The sequence below is a fragment of the Vigna angularis genome, chromosome 9 (assembly GCF_016808095.1).
Source record: "Vigna angularis cultivar LongXiaoDou No.4 chromosome 9, ASM1680809v1, whole genome shotgun sequence".
NCBI classification, from domain to species: Eukaryota; Viridiplantae; Streptophyta; class Magnoliopsida; order Fabales; family Fabaceae; genus Vigna; species Vigna angularis.
In genome coordinates this window covers 3,037,652-3,056,954 of record NC_068978.1, presented here as the reverse complement: position 1 = coordinate 3,056,954, position 19,303 = coordinate 3,037,652, and the positions used below count along the sequence as shown (strand labels likewise).

The 19,303-nt window shown below is 33.0% G+C and overlaps 2 protein-coding genes across 9 annotated transcripts; both read left to right on the top strand.

Moving 5' to 3' along the window:
• The first annotated feature begins 2,883 nt into the window (after positions 1-2,883).
• On the top strand, positions 2,884-8,625 carry LOC108319333 (phospholipid:diacylglycerol acyltransferase 1). The gene is made up of 6 exons (XM_017550438.2): positions 2,884-3,940; positions 5,586-5,808; positions 5,980-6,263; positions 6,618-6,933; positions 7,427-7,686; positions 7,887-8,625. Exons 1-6 carry the CDS (start codon positions 3,480-3,482, stop codon positions 8,371-8,373), a joined length of 2,031 nt encoding a protein of 676 aa, XP_017405927.1. The 5' UTR covers positions 2,884-3,479; the 3' UTR covers positions 8,374-8,625.
• A 1,100-nt stretch (positions 8,626-9,725) lies between these two features.
• LOC108319332 (polyadenylate-binding protein-interacting protein 3) lies at positions 9,726-18,747 on the top strand. Of its 8 annotated transcripts, none has more exons than XM_017550433.2 (15): positions 9,726-9,913; positions 12,080-12,249; positions 12,321-12,482; positions 12,649-12,776; positions 12,994-13,184; positions 14,012-14,189; positions 14,288-14,518; positions 16,096-16,223; positions 16,374-16,440; positions 16,560-16,593; positions 16,852-17,108; positions 17,235-17,381; positions 17,887-17,982; positions 18,067-18,123; positions 18,457-18,747. In XM_017550433.2, exons 2-15 carry the CDS (start codon positions 12,108-12,110, stop codon positions 18,484-18,486), a joined length of 1,848 nt encoding a protein of 615 aa, XP_017405922.1. In that variant the 5' UTR covers positions 9,726-9,913; positions 12,080-12,107; the 3' UTR covers positions 18,487-18,747. The 8 variants fall into 8 exon arrangements, with proteins under 8 accessions (XP_017405922.1, XP_052724444.1, XP_052724443.1 ...); XM_017550436.2 differs by having other exon boundaries at positions 9,757-9,913; positions 12,080-12,243; XM_017550434.2 differs by having other exon boundaries at positions 9,758-9,913; positions 12,072-12,249.
• Positions 18,748-19,303: the final 556 nt, after the last annotated feature.

The window sequence follows — 19,303 nt, the reverse complement described above, 5'->3', positions numbered from 1 at the left end:
CAACAAAACACTTAGGTTTTACTTAGCTAAACACACATTCACATTAGATTTTGGAAAAACAATAAACTGTACTTGGCCATACACACATCCACGATATGTTTTAGCAAAACAATTAGGCTTTTATTCAGGACACACATCCATCCATTTTATCTTTAAAATATTTAAATTCATTTTGTTTTATTTTTAGAAATATTTCTCTCTCACTTAGTGGGATACAAGCTCGTCCAGTGGCATAGAGTTGAGATTTTTTACAAAGCTTAAACTCACTCAGCGAGCATCCTTGCTTGCTCAACAACACACCTCTTGGAGTATATTTGCTCAGCGAGTCCTAACTTGTTCAGTAACCAATTCATTCTTAGTCCACTAGATTTCATCATTTTATTTTTAATTAGCAAGAAAATTGACTCGCATGAGAACTAGATACCAGGAGTAAAATCAATTAAATTCGTCCAACGAGACAAAACTCATATGTTGATCTAACTAGCTTGAGCTCTTTAAATTTTTATAAAAATATTTTTACTAAGTGGGAGTTTTATCCCCTTAGTGATCCAAACCCTCGATAGCATTTTTCATAAGGCTCGTCTAATAAGTATAACAACTCAGGTTCTTTGGATTTTTAACATTTCATTTTCACTTAGTGACTGTTTGGTTTCTCCAACAATTATATAAACTCCTCAATTATAATATTTATCAATAATTTTAATCACAACACAATTTTTACAAATTAAATTTATTTAATAATCATATAATCTCTACTACAAGATCAATAAATTGAAACACGGTTAAAAAATAACTAGCTTCTTTTTTTTACTAAACCATTGACTCAACTATATTTCAAGAATAGTAACTCTTAAATAGTATCACCTATCTATAAGTAACAAACTCAAATGATCTAAAAAATTATTATAGTAATAAGACAAAAATTAATCTTGAACCTAAAAGACTCATAGGCATGTCTCAAATATCCAATTCATGTTAGATTTCATAAATGACTTAACCAAAAAAAGTAAAAAATAAAATTTATTTCTTTTGGACTAAGATGGTAAGATTTTATAAGTGGATAACAATTTCTTATCTTCAATCATATAAATAAATGTATATAGATACAAACAAATAAACATTTTATAAAGAAATATGGTACTCATAAAATCAAACTTAATTAATTAATATTTTTATTTATATATTTGACTTTTTTTAATAATAAAATAATTAAATTTCATTTTTTAAAATTTAAAATTTCCATCAATCTTATAATAGAATAATAAAATAATTTGAGCGACGATAAAAATAAAAGTAAACAAATTATTAAGATTTTAAGTCTTTTTAAAAGTGTAAAATATTGTAGCTTTAATTATGAGAAGTATTTGACATCAAATTTGTCTAGCAAAGTAAGCAAATCCCAACCCTATCATATTAATTTAATGTAACAATATCATATGTTTATATGTATAATCAACACATTACATAAACATGACATGTAAAAGTCATAAACGTTAACAAAAACATTTGATTAACAACAAAAGTAAAGTAATTATTTGTTTTCGCATCCAAAAAATATTTAATAATTGTATTACTTATAAAGACTAAATGAACATCATGAGACGCTTCCATACACAAACTTGAAGATTCACTCTATAAAATAACTATTTTTTTTATATCTATGCATTTTCCTACCGACACCGTCTTTATGGCCACTATTTAATACATTGTCGACCAAAGTAAAGGAGAACAAAAACCTTCTAAATCATTTAATCAAATAATGTTATTAGGTATTATTTTATAAAAGTATTTTTCAAAAGCAAATCATTATTAGACTACGTTCAATGTCGTAAAAAAGAGTTCAAACATGTCCCTATATATACCGATAAAGTATTAATTAATTATAGAGATTACAATAAATATTATAAAGGGAATCGAATGCCACATAATATACATTAATAGCAGAATGACAAATTAAATTAAATATTTCAAACAATAACTTCAACATGCAACTTAAGAATACAATGGAATTCTCCCGCTTTAAAGTTTAACTTTATGTCAAAGTTGATGTCTTTTAATCAGTACGACAAAATATGTTAATGTTGCTTTCATAATAAAAAAAGTGGTAATAAAATGTATATGGATCCTTAGTTTTTTAATATAATATTTTTAAAAAAAACTTAATGATTAATAAGTAGTTTTTTTAACAAAATTAAGATTGTTATTTTACATATTAAAATATTTAATTACAATTTAAATTTAGTTTGTAAGCATTAATTATTTAAATTACATTGAATAATATCAAGATAAAAAATATTTTTTAAAATGTTTTATTTTAATTCCAATAAGTAATTTTTAGTATCTCATCTATATAATATATTTTTTTAAAAGGGTACATGCATTTACAAACTAGACATGACAAACTCATTATTCACTAAAAAAAATTCCACCTACCGTCGTCAAATCTACTTATTTTGTCATCTTTAATTTTAATTACATAAATACAGGACTACTACCATGGATGTTTTACATTTATCATGGATCTTTTTCATCATCAGTTAAAAATACAGAAATATTCTCATATTAAATTTAAACATGAAATTACTTGTATTATATTCATAATGAGTGATAAAAACAAATGCAATTTTTTAACATGCCATACACATAAATTCAAATTTAAAAAACCATCTCTTTAAAAATTGATAAAAAAAAATAGTATTTCTTCAAAAATCAAGTTATGATTTGAGTTTAACAAATGAGACCACACAATCATAACACGACAAGTCAAAATTAAAATATCTATAGGGAAATCTAGTTAAATACTTGATAATTTTCGACAAAATGATCTATCTCATAAGAAACGCTACAAGTAGGAAGAAAAAAACAATTGTTTTATCAAACCACGTCTTCCTCTCTGTTCTTCTTATGACCCCTCAGACTCAAATAATTGACATTATTTGATCCGAACGCAGATAGTTGACTAGAACCAATTGATTTCTGCCACGTTATCGAATTCGGTTTTGATTAGCTCATTCTCTGAGATCCACCATCACTCAATTACACAACCAATAACCGCACCTTCAAAAATTCCTGATAAGCTTCTCCTTGTTTCTCGACAAAATCTGAGACACAGAGAGAAAAGGAAGACATAGCTTCAAGATCAGTTTCCGTTCAGTGGTTCACAGATGCCATAGCCAATAACTCACGCCACTTTGATGCTCATTTTTATGTTCAGATAAAGAAATCCTGTTTGTTTTTTCTTATTTTTTTATTAAGAAAAACAAAATTAAGACCTGGCCGAGCTACCCAATGCGATTTATAATCATGGGGTTTTGATTTCCGTTTAAATCTTCAATCTTTGAGGAAAATAACGCAACCCGGTGCGTTTGTAATTTATGGGGCAAAAGTGAACGGAACAAGAAAAGGAGAGAAACTGAAAAAAAGTGATTTTTTTTTTCCAGAGAAAATTGAAGTTTGAAGCTTGTGACGTGTTGTAGAAGATGTCTTTGCTTCGTCGGAGAAAAGGACCGGAACCGGAAAAGGTTCCGGGTCCAAGTTCAGAGCCGAATGTTCTAAGCGAAGAGGAGAAAGAAGATGATAAGAATAAGAAGAGTAAGAAGATGAAAGATGAGTTGAGGGAGAAGAGGAAGAGGAAATGGTCGTGCTTGGATCACTGTTGCTGGTGGGTGGGGTGCATTTGCACGGTGTGGTGGTTTCTTCTTTTTCTGTATCAAATGATGCCTTCTTCGATTCCTCAGTACGTGACCGAGGCATTTACTGGGCCCATGCCTGATCCACCGGGCCTTAAGCTCAAGAAGGAGGGGCTCAGGGTGAAGCACCCTGTTGTTTTTGTGCCGGGGATTGTCACTGGGGGGCTTGAACTATGGGAGGGTCATCAGTGTGCTGAAGGATTATTCAGGAAACGCTTGTGGGGTGGTACCTTTGGAGAAGTATATAAAAGGTATCACCACCAAACAAATTTGCTAGTTCTTGCTTTTGTTTGCTGTTTAAATCTGATTTGATGGTGATATTTGCTTGTGACTTCTTTTGTCATTCTACTAGGTCAGTGATTTATGGTGTTGGTATGCTGTGTCTCTGTTTTTATTTTTTTGTTGATTATGATAAAAGCTCTTGCTTGCTTTTGTTCATTGAGTTCAATTTCTATACACCGCTAGCATAATCTTTTTAGATTGTTAACTGATCAAAAAACAGATTTAGTATGTTTTTTAAGATATTATTAGTAGTATTATAAAAGTCAAATAAACTTCACATACATGAACGTTTGTGATCAGCTGATATTGTATAACTCCTTTACATTGTTAGTGCATAGAGTATTTATTCTTAGTCATTACCTTAATTTGATTCGATGGTGATGCATGGATGCGGCTTGTTTTGTCGGCCACAAGGTAAGTGGTTTATGTTCTTCGTATGTCGTGTTTCTGTTTTTGGTTGATGGTGATGAGGATGATGATGGGTGATGGCAGATTGGAATGGTCCTAAATAGGTAACGTTTGGTGATTTATGGTGAAATATGTCACTCTAGTTTTGGAATGTTGGATGGATTTGTCAAATTGTTTCCATTATAGGTGGCGGAGTCTTTGAAAGCAATGAATTGAAAGGGGACTTTCTTTTATGGTCTCGTTTCTTGGTTTGTGACGAAATTGCTTGAGATAGTTAAACTTTTCCCTTTTGAGTTATTTTGTTTGTTCGTTTATTGTTGTTTGAAATATCTTCTCGTGAGAGAGTTTGTTCTCACAATAACTTGTCTTTATTTGAATAATGTGTGGTTTGATCATTGTTTTACTGTAAACCTTTGACTGATCAATATGTCCTCAAGCACTGTGCTTATGCCCCTACTAATATTCATTTGGGAAGAAAAATATTTAGTTGTCTAGTTTTAAATTCCACCTTGAACTTGTCTTTATCGGTCGCTTTTCTGAAAGTGTTGAGAATTTTAAACTAATATGATTTCTCAAGTAGTCATTGATTGATGGTTGAAGCAACAATCAGTCCTCAGTATGGTCAAACATTGAACTTCTGATATAGGAATTTCCAGTATTTTAGACTGCACCATTGAATAGCCTACAAAATTCCTTACATAATTTATTCTTATTAAAATAAAATTAATCTTTTGATTTGAATTGGTACTGAAGTACAATTGTTGGTTGAGACTTTAATTCATCAATATCACAATGGAAAACATTCCAATTCTTTTTACCCGTGTTAGTTTAATGTGCATAATTTAAACATCAAAGTGGGGATAGCTTACCAAATAGAAATGATAATCCTAAATACAGTATGATAAGGTGTATAAGATCGTTCACCATCCCTTTGGTATTTTTGAAATGTCAGACCGTAGTACAATGGTGAGTTTGTTGCCTTGTGATTGGATTGCCATTTTTGTTGCTTATCCTTAGTTGAGAAACTCACATTAGATTGCCATTTTTATTGCTTTGTGGAATCCTTTGACATGCCACTTCGTACTTGTTGTTCTTTTTAACTTGCAATCTTAACCTATGTTTGTGATACTAGTAACTAAGTTCCTGTAGGCCTAGATATGGTGGGATTGAGAATTTATGTTTTGTTTCTTGATGGATGTTTTGCAGACCTTCATGCTGGGTGGATCACATGTCACTGGACAATGAAACAGGATTAGATCCACCAGGCATAAGAGTTAGGCCTGTCTCTGGACTTGTAGCTGCTGATTACTTTGCTGCAGGATACTTTGTTTGGGCAGTTCTGATTGCTAACTTGGCTCGCATTGGTTATGAAGAAAAAACCATGTACATGGCTGCGTATGATTGGAGAATAGCATTTCAGAACACTGAGGTATATATTCTGTAACTGATTCTACCTACCTTTCTTGTGTTGTGGCCCATGTCCCTCACCTGAAGAAGTACATTCATAATGACTCATAAGATAAAAGGAGTTGTGTGTGTGTGTGTATGTTTTTTAAATAATTTCTGATTCTTCTTTTGATTTTTTTAATGAATTGATCAGGTGAGGGATCAAACACTTAGTCGGATAAAAAGCAACATAGAACTTATGGTTGCTACTAATGGTGGCAACAAGGCAGTTATTATTCCACATTCAATGGGTGTGTTATACTTTCTTCATTTTATGAAATGGGTTGAAGCACCAGCTCCAATGGGTGGTGGTGGAGGACCAGATTGGTGTTCTAAATATATAAAGGCAGTTTTAAACATTGGTGGGCCATTTTTAGGTGTCCCAAAGGCTATAGCAGGGCTTTTCTCAGCTGAGGCCAGGGATATTGCTGTTGCCAGGTAAATTTACTTATTGGTCATGTTAGTTCTAAGAAAATTATTGCTAAAGTTTCGTCATATTTGATCATATTTTATCTACTTTGTCCTACCTACCTGTTTGTTCTAGCTGTTTAAATAAGCTATGCTTTGTAGTTTATAATACCTTTAATAGTTGTCTTCTCCTTACGAATTCTTCTTTTTAAATACAGATTTTGCCAAGTAAATAGTCCTGTTCAACATTTTCTGCTTTTCCTACTATTTATCTGCATTTAGAAAGGGAATTCAGATTGCATAGGCACTAATGCTATATCAGTATTTTTTTGTTCAGCATGTTAGACTTAAACTTAATTTGGTTCTTTCTTGTTATACATCAAGGACAATAGCTCCAGGATTTTTAGATAACGATCTGTTTCGGCTTCAAACCTTGCAACATGTAATGAGGATGACTCGTTCTTGGGACTCAACAATGTCAATGATACCAAGAGGAGGAGATACTATATGGGGTGGTCTTGACTGGTCACCAGAGGAAGGCTATCACACTGGCAAGAGAAAGAACAGCGATGGTTATACTCAGCTAGCACACCAAGAGACAAATGAAACACATTCTGTCGTCAACTATGGAAGAATGATATCATTTGGAAGAGACGTGGCTGAGGCACCCTCCTCTGAGATTGAGATAACTGACTTTCGGGTGAGCTCATTTTAACAATGGATCTTTAAATTTCTCTACCACTGTATGCTAGAGAAATGGCTAATTAGTTAGACTTGGACAATTTTCTCACCTTCTAAGCTAATTTTGTAAGATTGAATTATATCTTAAGCTCAACTTCTGTGATGGTTATCGAAGCGTATTCTAGATCTGTTAATGGAATCTACATTTATCTACACTCTAAATGTTTATTCATCAGTAAGATGGGGGTGTTGCTACTTGGCCAACCCTTATTCACCATACTCCAAATGTCTAGTTCTGGATACGAGGATGTGTGTTTAGATCTCATATCATATTAGAGATATGATATGAGTACCATAGTTCTTATAAGGCTGAGATAATTCTCACTTTAAAAGTCAATTTTATAGCATTGAGTTAGTTCATAAACTTAAATTCTAAGACTACTTCTACCCTATATTTTTATCTAGTTTTCTGAACATATTATGTTTATAGCTTATATTGACTTTGTTAACAGGGTGCCCTCAAGGGTCGCAGTGTTGCTAATACCACGTGTCGCGATGTGTGGACCGAATACCATGAAATGGGAATTGAGGGAGTAAGAGCAGTTGCTGAACATAAGGTTTACACAGCTGGCTCAATCGTAGACCTGCTTCATTTTGTTGCTCCAAAGATGATGGCTCGTGGTAGTGCTCATTTCTCTTATGGAATTGCTGACAATTTGGATGATCCTAAATACAGTCACTACAAGTATTGGTCAAATCCCTTGGAAACAAAGTAAGATTTTTTTGTTAGTCTTATTATTGTTATACATTTCTGATATTGTTACTTTGGTGGTAGTGCTCCAGAATAGTTTTAGCTCCTACAATGTGATATTGACAGTGTAGTACTATTGACCATTTCTCATACTGGGATTTTGCAGTAACTCAATTTGTGTGCTCAATTGATGTCTTTTTCTACACTAAAAATAACTGCAGATTACCAAATGCTCCTGATATGGAAATCTTCTCTTTGTATGGAGTTGGCTTACCAACTGAAAGATCTTATGTGTACAAGTTAACTCCCTTTGCCTCCTGTTACATTCCCTTCGAAATTGACCCTACACAAGATGGTGGTAATGGTGAAGATAGGTGGCTGCAAGGTGGAGTTTACACTGTTGATGGGGATGAGACAGTGCCAGTTCTGAGCTCAGGCTTCATGTGTGCTAAAGGTTGGCGTGGAAAAACAAGATTCAACCCTTCTGGCATTCGCACATACGTTAGAGAATATGATCATTCTCCTCCAGCCAACTTGCTAGAAGGAAGAGGCACACAAAGTGGTGCTCATGTTGACATCATGGGAAACTTTGCATTGATTGAGGATGTTATTAGAGTGGCAGCAGGGGCCAGAGGAGAAGATCTAGGAGGTGATAGAGTGTATTCTGATATCTTCAAATGGTCTGAGAAAATCAAGTTGCCACTGTGAATGAATTAAGCACAATGCCACATTTCTTAAAAGGATCACATCAGATTATTATCATTTTTGGAGTATAGTTTCACTGCCACCAGAGTTCTGTGAGCTGCACTTTGAATTTCTGGTTCTGCTGATCACATTGTAGTTCCATGGAGGGGTGAACTATGCTAATTGGTTACACTGAAAGTGCTTGTATTGAAAATGTTATGCTTAGGATTTGATTTGTGTTATGAGAAACCAAGCAAGGGTCATTATTCTCGATAAGTTCATCTGGAAAGTTATGATAAAAAAAATAATCTTATAGACTGTTAACGAAAATGTTCTTTTTTTTAATCAAATGAAGTATTGACTAATCTTTCTCATGATTCAAATATTAGCTAATGGAATGTTTGAATGAATTTAATGTTTTCAAAACAAAAACTCAAAATTCAAAGAGATTAGACATAACTAACTTTTGGGTTAAATATATTTTTAATTATTAAATTTTGTGAAAATTGAAATTAAATTTTTTTAAAATTTTGAACTAATTTAATTTCTTATTTTTATGAATTTAGTTTTTTTAACTAAATTTATTAAGTTTATTTGATATTTTAAACTTAACATTAAAACGGAATTGTGTTTAATGGTATCAATAATTCAAATGTAATAAAAAAATACATTTGAATAATATAATAAAATAAAAATTAAATAAAATTTTTTAAAGTTAAATAACTAAATTAAATAAAAATTTAAAAAATAACTATCTTTAATTTTTATTAAAAATTAAAAATATATTTAATCTTGTGTTTTCTTATCCAATTTTATTAATTCAACAAAACCAAAACATAATACAGATTTTCAATCAAACGGGTTCAAAATTGACCGAAAGCTTGTTCAAAATTGACAAAATAACTTATCATCATGTTACTTATTAACTTTTATTTCAAATTTGTTCATTTTTCATCAATTTTTAATCTAAACAACAACACTTTAATCTTTATTTCCTTCAAATCTATCTTCCAAAACAGACATTTACAAAATTCATAAAGTAATAAAATATAACAAAAAATTAATAAAAAGTTATAACTATAGCGGTTATTTTTTGTTGATGATATAACTTATTTTTTTGTCAAATTTAAAATGCGTATTTATTTCAACGCTGTGAAAAAAAAAAATCCAAAATATTAGTTTGTATCGAAATTAACAAATTATTGAATAATTCTAGTTTATCTGACAATATCGTGTAATCATAAAACAATAAAAAGTAAATATCAAATATTAAAATGATGCTGGACTTTATATTGACTCATAATAATGATAGTTTTTTTAGAGATGAATTAATGATCGTTATTTACAATTATCTCTAAGTTATTATTAATTAATTAATTGTTTTCGCTAGCATAAACTTCATTTTAAGTGTTCTGAAGCTTTTTTCAATTTTTTTTCTCTGTTCTCCTACGCCTTTGAGAACCGAAGTAAGAAGAACTGTGATTCTGATTCTGTCTCCGTCGCTGCGACGTCGTTTTCATTCCGAACCCCACACCCTTCAACGCTATTCTTATTCTGATCGCAGGTATCGTTTTCTCTTTTCCAATTCTGTCAAACCTACGAATACCACTTTCTTTGTTTCGTGTATAAATTCCATTTTCAAAAATCAACCTGGTAATATCTTGCATTCTATTCATTCCTGGGTGATGAAATTTGTACTCCATTTGTTGGTTCCTCAATGCACTGCTAAAAAAATTAATTGGTTGATTAAGTTTTTAATTGAGGAGGCAGAGGAGTGGAAAATTGGTCAAGGTTAAGGAAAAGTAAAAACGAAGGTTCATTACGAAGAAGAAAGGATGGCTCTGCTACGCTAGGCTTTGTAGTCAACTGTTGGAGGTGGTGTTTGAAATTTTGAAGACCTTGATGTTTGTAGTTGGTGTTTATATCCAGGGCATTGAGGTTCTAATTTCCACGCTATGTTTTAGGTTTAGTGACAGGGGAGTGGTTTTTTGGTTTTGTTTTTTGAAGGTCGATTTTTCTTGGACAAGATTGAGCCGTAACAAAGTAAAAGAGGTTTGGAGTTTGAGGAGTAAAATACTGTATTTTCATGATGAGTGGGGCTTTGGATGATTTGGATTAAGATAAATGCATTTTTTTTCGCTTGTAAAGGGAATAACACACATATATACTCACAAAACTAGTGTGCAAGGTGACAACTCATTTATATATTATAGTTTAACCATCTCTCTAGTCAAGGTAGGATTTCCAATACACACCGTACACAGAGAATTGTTCATCCAAGCTTGAGATTTGTAGGTGGTTCAATAGCATGGGAGACAATAGGCCCCAAAATCCTTGCTAGGATGAGCTCTTCTTACCTTTTGATAAAGTAAACTTTGGATTGAACTCAATTTCGCAAAACTGAAATTAAAGTTTCCATCCACATGTATACTATAATTTGACCATATCTCTATTTGATATGAGATCCCCCAACATATCTCTCTCTCTATATATATATGTGTGTGTTTTTTCTAAAAAGCAGTTGCTCATGTGTGGGATACAACTCGATACTTTAAGAGTCGGTTCGGTGGCTAGGATAGGAAAGGATAACTATCCTACCTTGTTTGTTTGGTATACAGGAAAGGATAACTATCCACTTCTACCATTGTCACATCATTGTGACCATCATTATGATTTGGGTCATCACTATCATCACATCATTTTCATCATAGAAACTACCAATACATTGTCACCACCGTCATTGATGTCACTACTTTTATCATCATTATTGTTAACCCATTAACATCGTTTTTATTAACTACCATCACTTCTTCCATTGTTGTTATCACTCTCTCCTTCACCACCATTGCCGCCATCACCATCATCTTGATATTACCATTGTCATTATTGTCACTATAATCATTACCACTATCATTGTTGCTAACATCTCATTACTACCATCACTACCAATATCATTGTCAGCATTGCCACCACCACTGCAACATATTGTTTTCTGTTCTTTATCATGATTTGCATTAAACATTGAATATGATTAATGTTTATCCTATCATGGTTTTAACTTATTTTTGTATCCTATCACATCTTCACCACCGAACAAGTCCTCGTAGGATTAAAATCATTAAATACTTCTCTATCTTGTCCTTTGTAACCTTAAAGCTATAGTAAATAATAGACAATTATATAGTCAAAACTTCTTTTTAGTAAGACTAATGATGCTTTTTTGGACATTCTAACAGAGATAGGAAAAATATGATAATTCTTGTGCATGTTAATAGGATAGGGAATATTTTGTGATATGGGCAAGTGAATGACATGCAACTGTGTTTACTTGATTATGATAATGATCAGTACTCTACTAGTACTTTTATTTTCCTTTTATTTCATCAAATTTGATTATCATCCACAAATGAAATCGTGTATTAATTAGAAACTATCCCTGTCTCTCTTCAAATATTGTGCATTTGGGTAGAGTATTTTTTTTTTTTCAATTCATGTTAACATAAACAGTCTGTATCATATCTTGAATTTTTAAGTGTTGTATTTTACCTGTGTTATATAAAGTATCTGTTTTGCAAATATTCTCTTTGGTTATTTTATTTTATATGCTTCTGCATTATAATGTTGGTTTAAGTCTTTCGAGATTTTTTGTTTTACAAATATCTGTATACCCTTTCTTTGCCATCTTTTTTATAGAATGAAGTCTTGAAAATTGACTTCCTTAGTATTCTAGATTAGTGGAACAAGGGCTGTGGGTGAGGATGAATTTGGAACAAATTGGGCAGCAGCCTAAATCATCTAATGGTTACATCCGTCGGAAATCTGAGAAAGAAGGGGCAACTAAGTCTGATTATAAGATCCCCTCTGGAAAGTCAAATGCCACCAGCAGATTAGCGGGTACAGGTGGACTTCAGGCCTGACTTTTTTATTATTTTCTATTTTAGTTGTTACTTTGCTGATATTTATGATTACAGGTATAGTGACTGACAGTAAAGGTGTCGGTTATGGGAGTCCTTCACATGATCGACTAGTATATTTAACATCATGCCTTATTGGGCAGCATGTGGAAGTCCAGGTGAAAAACGGATCTATATACTCTGGAATATTTCATGCAACAAATACTGACAAAGATTATGGTATGTTTTGTTATGCTGTGTGATTATTGATCTACTGATATTGAGGACAATGATATTTTTTGTGTTGTTTTAGTGGTTAATATATTGCAACCTTTAGTTTTAATTATTATATTTATAGACCGTATAGAATTTGCTGTCTTTTTTGTACTCATTACTGTTATTATAGGAATCATTTTGAGAATGGCTTGTTTGACAAAGGATGGCTCCTTGCAAGGACAGAGATCTGGTTTCAGCAAAGCTCCTTCTAAGACTTTAATTATCCCTTCTAATGACCTTGTACAAGTTATAGCAAAGGTTGCTGTCTTTCATATATTTGCTGTATACTGAGAAAATCATGATAGTAATTGAAGTTTAAATTCTATGTTGTTTAAAAACAGACAAACAAAAAAAGAATCAATATAATAATGAATGGTGTTGGAAGGTTTTACTTCAGGTCTTCAAGGTTAGCTGAGTTGCATTGAACATGCTGTCAATCTGTTTCCTGAAAATATTTTTTTCTTTATTTTGGCAGGATGTTTCTTTTTTCAGAGATGACCAAACTAGTGCACCTCACTATGACATGCATCATGAGATAATGGTTGATTCGGTAATATCTCAATCTCGTCATGTAGAGACGGGCAGAGAATTACAGCGATGGGTACCCGATGAAGAAGATCCAGAATGCCCTGAACTGGAAAATATCTTTGATGGCCCTTGGAATAGGTGGTTTAATATTTCTCTTGTTATACCTAAAAATTTTATTTCATGGATGATAGGGTTGCTTTCAGTGGATCCCACACATAGAAGAAACATTATAGCACTAGGCTGTTCTTGGTCAGAATAGAATTGTTTTTTTTTCCTTGAAGGCTTGACATCCAGATGCATGCTCATGAGTCTCATCTGTAATTCTTTAAACTTAGAAGTGGCCGAGAAACTGCAGATAAAGGAACCAAACCCATTTTAGTACTTATTCATTGTCATTTTGTTAAAAAGATGTTGTCTAGGGAATTTAGTACATAATTTATCAACACTAATGACCAACTTGCAAACATTCTAACTAAGTCTTTAATAGAGCCTATAATTCAATCTATGCTCCAACTTGAGAGGAGTGTTGAAATAATTGATATTGTTTTATTGTACAGCTTATATAAAAGTTGTTTTGGGTGTACCTAGCTTTAGGTTAAGGACATAGGTTGTTGCCTTCATCTTTGAGATATACTCGCTGATTTTTTTTCCATCTCTAAATTCAAGTGTTTATTAAAAATGTGATCTAAGACAAAAATAGTAGATGTCTAGTAGCTATTATGGAAGCTATGAAATGTTCTTGGTTGAATTATTGAAAATATATTGGCATATTGAACTATTCTGATATGGCAAAATGGAAATAGATTTTGTGCTAGGTCTTTACTTAATAAGATTAGACACAATTGAGTATGTGACATTGCTTGCTACTACCATTTTTTATATTCAGGGTTTCTTATTACAATTCTTTACAGATCTTCAGTTTTGATTTTTTCTTTAAGTTGACAATTATTTTTGTATTTTTTTAGGGGATGGGATCAGTTTGAAACAAACAAAATGTTATTCGGTGTAAAAAGCACATTCAATGAGGAGTTATATACAACAAAGCTTGAAAAAGGACCCCAGACAAGAGAGTTGGAAAAGCAAGCTTTAAGAATTGCAAGAGAAATTGAGGGTGAGGAAACCCAAGATCTCCATCTAGCAGAGGTTGTTGTGGCTTCAATGGCTTTTTCTCCTTTTGTGAATTTGTGTATCTTGTTATTTAATTATCTATTTGGATTCCTCAAACTGATTTTTATGAACAGGAAAGAGGCCTTTACAATAACTTTGATATTGATGAAGAAACCAGATTTTCTTCCGTCTATAGGGGTAACATTGCTGATGATGTTGGATACGATGAAGATGAGGACAAGTTGGATTCACATAGTTCTGAAAGGTTTGATAATATTTATGGTTTAGTCAACAAGAGACCAGGCGAAGTAAGTGGTCAGAAAGGCAATAATGGAGCTCAAACATGGCCTAATTTCTCCTCTGTGGTATCTCCTCAACCAGTTTTTATGTGTTATATTTTAGTTATTCTATACGCTAAATCATTTGTCACTTTGAATATTACTGGTGTTCTATCTTGTATTGAATACTAGGGTATGAGTGTTAGAACGAGATGAGGATGTTTGCTGTTTGGGAGGCTCATCATGTTTCTGCGTAAATGATTTATCTGCTAATGGGATTTTATAGTAATCATTTGACCTCTATTTTTTTCCCTCATGGGCTTCAGATTACGAGTGAGATAACTGGATGACATTTGCTTCTCAGTGCTTTTACTTCAGTAGAATGATCCCTCTTCTAGCACAAAAGAACTCATGTAGAATGTGGAGAGTGAGAGGGAGAAGTGCATATGGGGAAAAACGTTTGTCTCAAAAGTATAATAAATATGAACATATAGTTTTCTTAATCACCATTTACGTACACATCTCTGACAGGAGTGTGATCGATGCCTTGGAAACACACTCGTTTTGTGGTGGGAACACCATTAAACAGTATCCTATTGCTGTCAACATTATCGTGACCTTACTTGGAGGATCACATGTCTTGTCTGTATTGAGCATTGTTAAACTTCTAGATTTTTGGGTGGCAACCCTGGGTAAACATGCCAGAACCATTGAATCCTCTGAGTTTGGTGAGCTGGGTGAGCCTTGCCCTGATGGATAGAAATACCACAACTTACATCTGAGAGGTCTGGAATTCCTACGTCTCTTTTGTCTTGACCTCTCTAAATCATTCAAACTTCCTCTTCTCTATTTCAAACATCAGACATCTTTGTCTCTTAACTCTGGTCACTTGGGTCACATATCACTTTGGGGAGTGTGCATCTTGTTTATTCTTTTTGTTTCTGAAACCCATGAACTGGGTGGTTTGTTCTGGGCCTTCATTTGAAATTAACCTTTTCTGTTATCTTTCTGCTCTTTTTTCCTTCCTTTCCATAATCGCTATCAAATTTATGTTTCAACAATACAGTGCAATAACTTGGAAATAAATACATAAAATTCTTGCCTGATATTTGGTGGTATTATATTACATATTTTAATTACTTATTGTATTAAATATGTAAAAAAACCCTGTTATATTTTCGGTACTTGTGTTTCAACCGCCTCTTCATGATCTTTCATCCTCACCCCCACCCAAACCTTAAGGATATTGGTTTTGACAAGCACACTACATCCAAATCCAATTTTGGGTGTGTGTTAGTATCTTAAATTCCAGCCTAAGGTGGGGGAAGGTGACGTTTCAATGTAGCAACTCTTGTGCTAGTACTATCGATAAAATATCACAATTAAGCAGGCAACATTTGATTTATTTTTGTAGAGTTATGATAATTTTTGTATGTATAATTTCTGCTTGGAAGTGTGCTAAATGTTTTCAGTCTCTTTCTGTTTTTGAAATCAGTATGAGTTTAACATTTAAACATATTACAAATTTTGTAAATCGTGTCCAAAACAAAGAAATATGATATTCCTTTTTATTCATACTCTTGCTTTCTCCTCCCTTGTTCCTTATAAAGTAATCACTTAATTTCGTAAATTTAGCTTGATATTACATTTGCTTTAATCACCAGGATCACTCGGAGTTACCCCAGTCAACTACTGCTATGGATTTGTGTCGTTCTGGTTCTAATGATCATGCTAAGCAGTTAGCTTCTGAACTCCCTGCCCAGAGTTGCTCATTTTCAGATGGTGAAATCAGGTATATTTGTCGACCTTTTTTAATCTTTTTTTGGTTTTCTTTATAGAATTATTAAATTCATCATAATTATTGTAATCTCTCTGCTCAAGGGCTCTTGAAACACAAAAGCATAATATCAACATTGTCATAATTCTTAAATCCAACTGACAGGATTCAGGAGAACTCGGCTAGTAACCTACATGGAGCCACTGATAATACTGCGGAAGAAAATTGGATAGTGAGTCAGAGTTACAACTGTCAGATCATATCTGCTCAAATATCTCACACGAGATAGCTATAAAATCTTAAATCTCATCTTTCTCATTTTCTTTATTTTTTTACTTTTAATTGATGCAGCAAGCAGAGGATGTCCAACTGTCAAAATCTCAGGGTTAGTATAGTTTCTTTCTCAGCTCCCCGAATTGATTAAATTGAATGCACCGTGCCTGAAACTAATGTGGATGTAACCTAATCACTCTCATTCAAGTGTTTATTCTGTTTATTATGAAGGAAGTGATGAAGCTTTTTGTCGGCACTTGATTTGATAATGCTTCGGAATAGAAGCTCTCACCTGCAATTGAACTTTCTTTTCATTGATTGGTTCTTTTATTATGTTATATTTCTCTGATATTGGCAACTTTTAGTGCAGATTTAAAGTCATCACTTGAGTCCAAGAACAAAAGTTCTAAGGAAGAGGGTTTATCTTTTAATGGGCCCTCCTGTGCTCCTTCTACTCATATTTTATTGAAGACTCCTGAAGAAACTGTGTCGGTTGGGGGAACAAAGTCTGTAATTTCACGTGGAAGACAAGGTAGTTCTACATCAACCTCTGGTCCGGGTCTATCACCAAGTTCTTCGGTTGGTTCCCTGTCTTCGGAAAAGTCAACTCTGAATCCCTATGCCAAGGTGAGAAAGTGCAAGATTGATCTTACAAAGTTGTAAATTTCACTTACGACTGCTGATTATTTTAAGGTAGACAATTTTTTTTTATATTATTGGCATTTCTCAGAGCTTCCCCTTTGTTGTTGTCAGGAGTTCAAACTGAACCCCAATGCAAAGAGTTTTATGCCATCCCAAGCACATGCTAGGCCCCGCTCCCCGGTGTCTGATGGTTCCTTTTATTACCCAGCTACTGTATCTACCGTACCAAATATGCCAGCCATGCCTATGGGTATTGGAGTAAGTATTTAATGGAATGTTATTGTCTTTCTGCAATCAGGAAATTATGTATTATACTACTGTAATTAGTGTTTTCACGGAGTTCTTTTTAAAGGTTTCTTCGAGGCGTTCAGTGTATTTATTATATATTGATTGCCTGGGCCTAACAATATTTCTGGCTGCTGTCATGAACTGATATTGAATGGATTGGTGCTTCTTGTGTACTTCTCAATGATTATTAGGTTGGGTTGGTCCTTTAACTTATTTTATTAAGGCATGAATTTCCTGATTAGTTATGGGATGTGAAAAAGATGAATGTTAGTAATTACATGCTTGTCTTGTTTCTCATCTCTGTAGACCATGCCTTGAGACCGTCTTTGTTTGGTGAGAAAAATCTTAAGCAAATCATAGTATTATTCAGCTTATTGGTTTAGTACCAAATCGACCTATCTTTTCATAGTAAGGTCGAAAAGTTGTACCCTGTAACCTCTGACTTCTGTTTGATTAAATTGCTTATGTTTTGCAGGTTGGAACTACTTTTGCTGGGCCACAACCTGTTATGTATAATCCACAAGTGGCACAAATGCCATCACAGCCATATTTTCATCCAAACGGACCACAGGTGGGATTTTACTCGTAGTTTCTCTTTGGTGACTTTTAATGGTCAAAGAAGTCTCAGTTATGTAATATTTTAATCGTATCGCAGTATGGACAACTTCTGGGTCATCCTAGGCAAGTTTTATATGTGCCAAGCTTCCAACCTGTAAGGACTCGCATGTTTTGCTCATAATTTTTAGTTTCTATTATTTTTTCTAGTTTTTATTCAAAAAATGTTTTCCCTTTTCCATTACTCTGATTAGAAGGCTTCACTTGTGTATTTTTTAATTTTGTGCATCTTAATGTGAGAAAGACACATGATAAGAATAGTTATCTCTATGGTTTATATATGCCGATGTTGGACATCCTTCCTTGTAAGAGGCACGGAGCAGGACTTTTCACCGTTTAGACATTTGATCTGGAAGCTCCTTGGCATATTTCCAGGATAAGTTCTATGGTCAGCATTTTGGAAACTCAATCTTCCAATTTTTTTTTACAGGAGATGCCGTATAAAGGACGGGATTATTGACTCCATGCTTGGCACTTGCATCTTTGCCTGAAAAGAATGAACAGTGTGATGGCTTAAAGAATTTCAAAAGATAAGAATATCAGCAGCTTATGGGAGAATTTCCATAAGAGTTTGGTAATGCTGGGCTGACTTATTATCGGATAAAAGTTATTTTCTGTTATACTCTCTCGTACATCTTCTGAGATTTCTCAGTTTTCTGTCATGTAATACTCAGATTGACATTTCCCCATTAGTATTATTATTGTGCAACTTTTACTTTAATGTGTGTCTTCCGTTGTTTAATTACTACCATTCTTTTGACCCTTAATCATGTATGCACTCATTAGGTTATCATTAGATACTGGTATATTTCATATGCGTGTTTGATTGAAAGAAATGATGCATCTGTGAATTACCCATATAAATTGCACTTTTAACACTTTACCGATAAATGATGCATCTGTGAATTACCATATTATATGACGGAAACTTATGTAAATATTTATTAATTTTAATTTTTTTAGGTTCAAAAACTAAAAACCTTAAAACTATTTTAGAAATACTAAAAAAGATTAACTTAAACTATTCTGAATTTCCAAATTAAATAGTCTTAATTGCTTAATTTTACAAATTGTATTTTAAGTAAAGCAATTTTAAATATGATAGTATGATCAACTTAATTCAGGGCAGATCACCCTTCCATTATGTCCGCTTTCTGTAATATAATATATTGTATTGTAACGCAACATAATATGTTGTACACAATATGTATTTTTTAATTTATCTCATGAAACATAAGTTGCTATTGTCTTCCATTAAATATAAATAGTAAAGATAA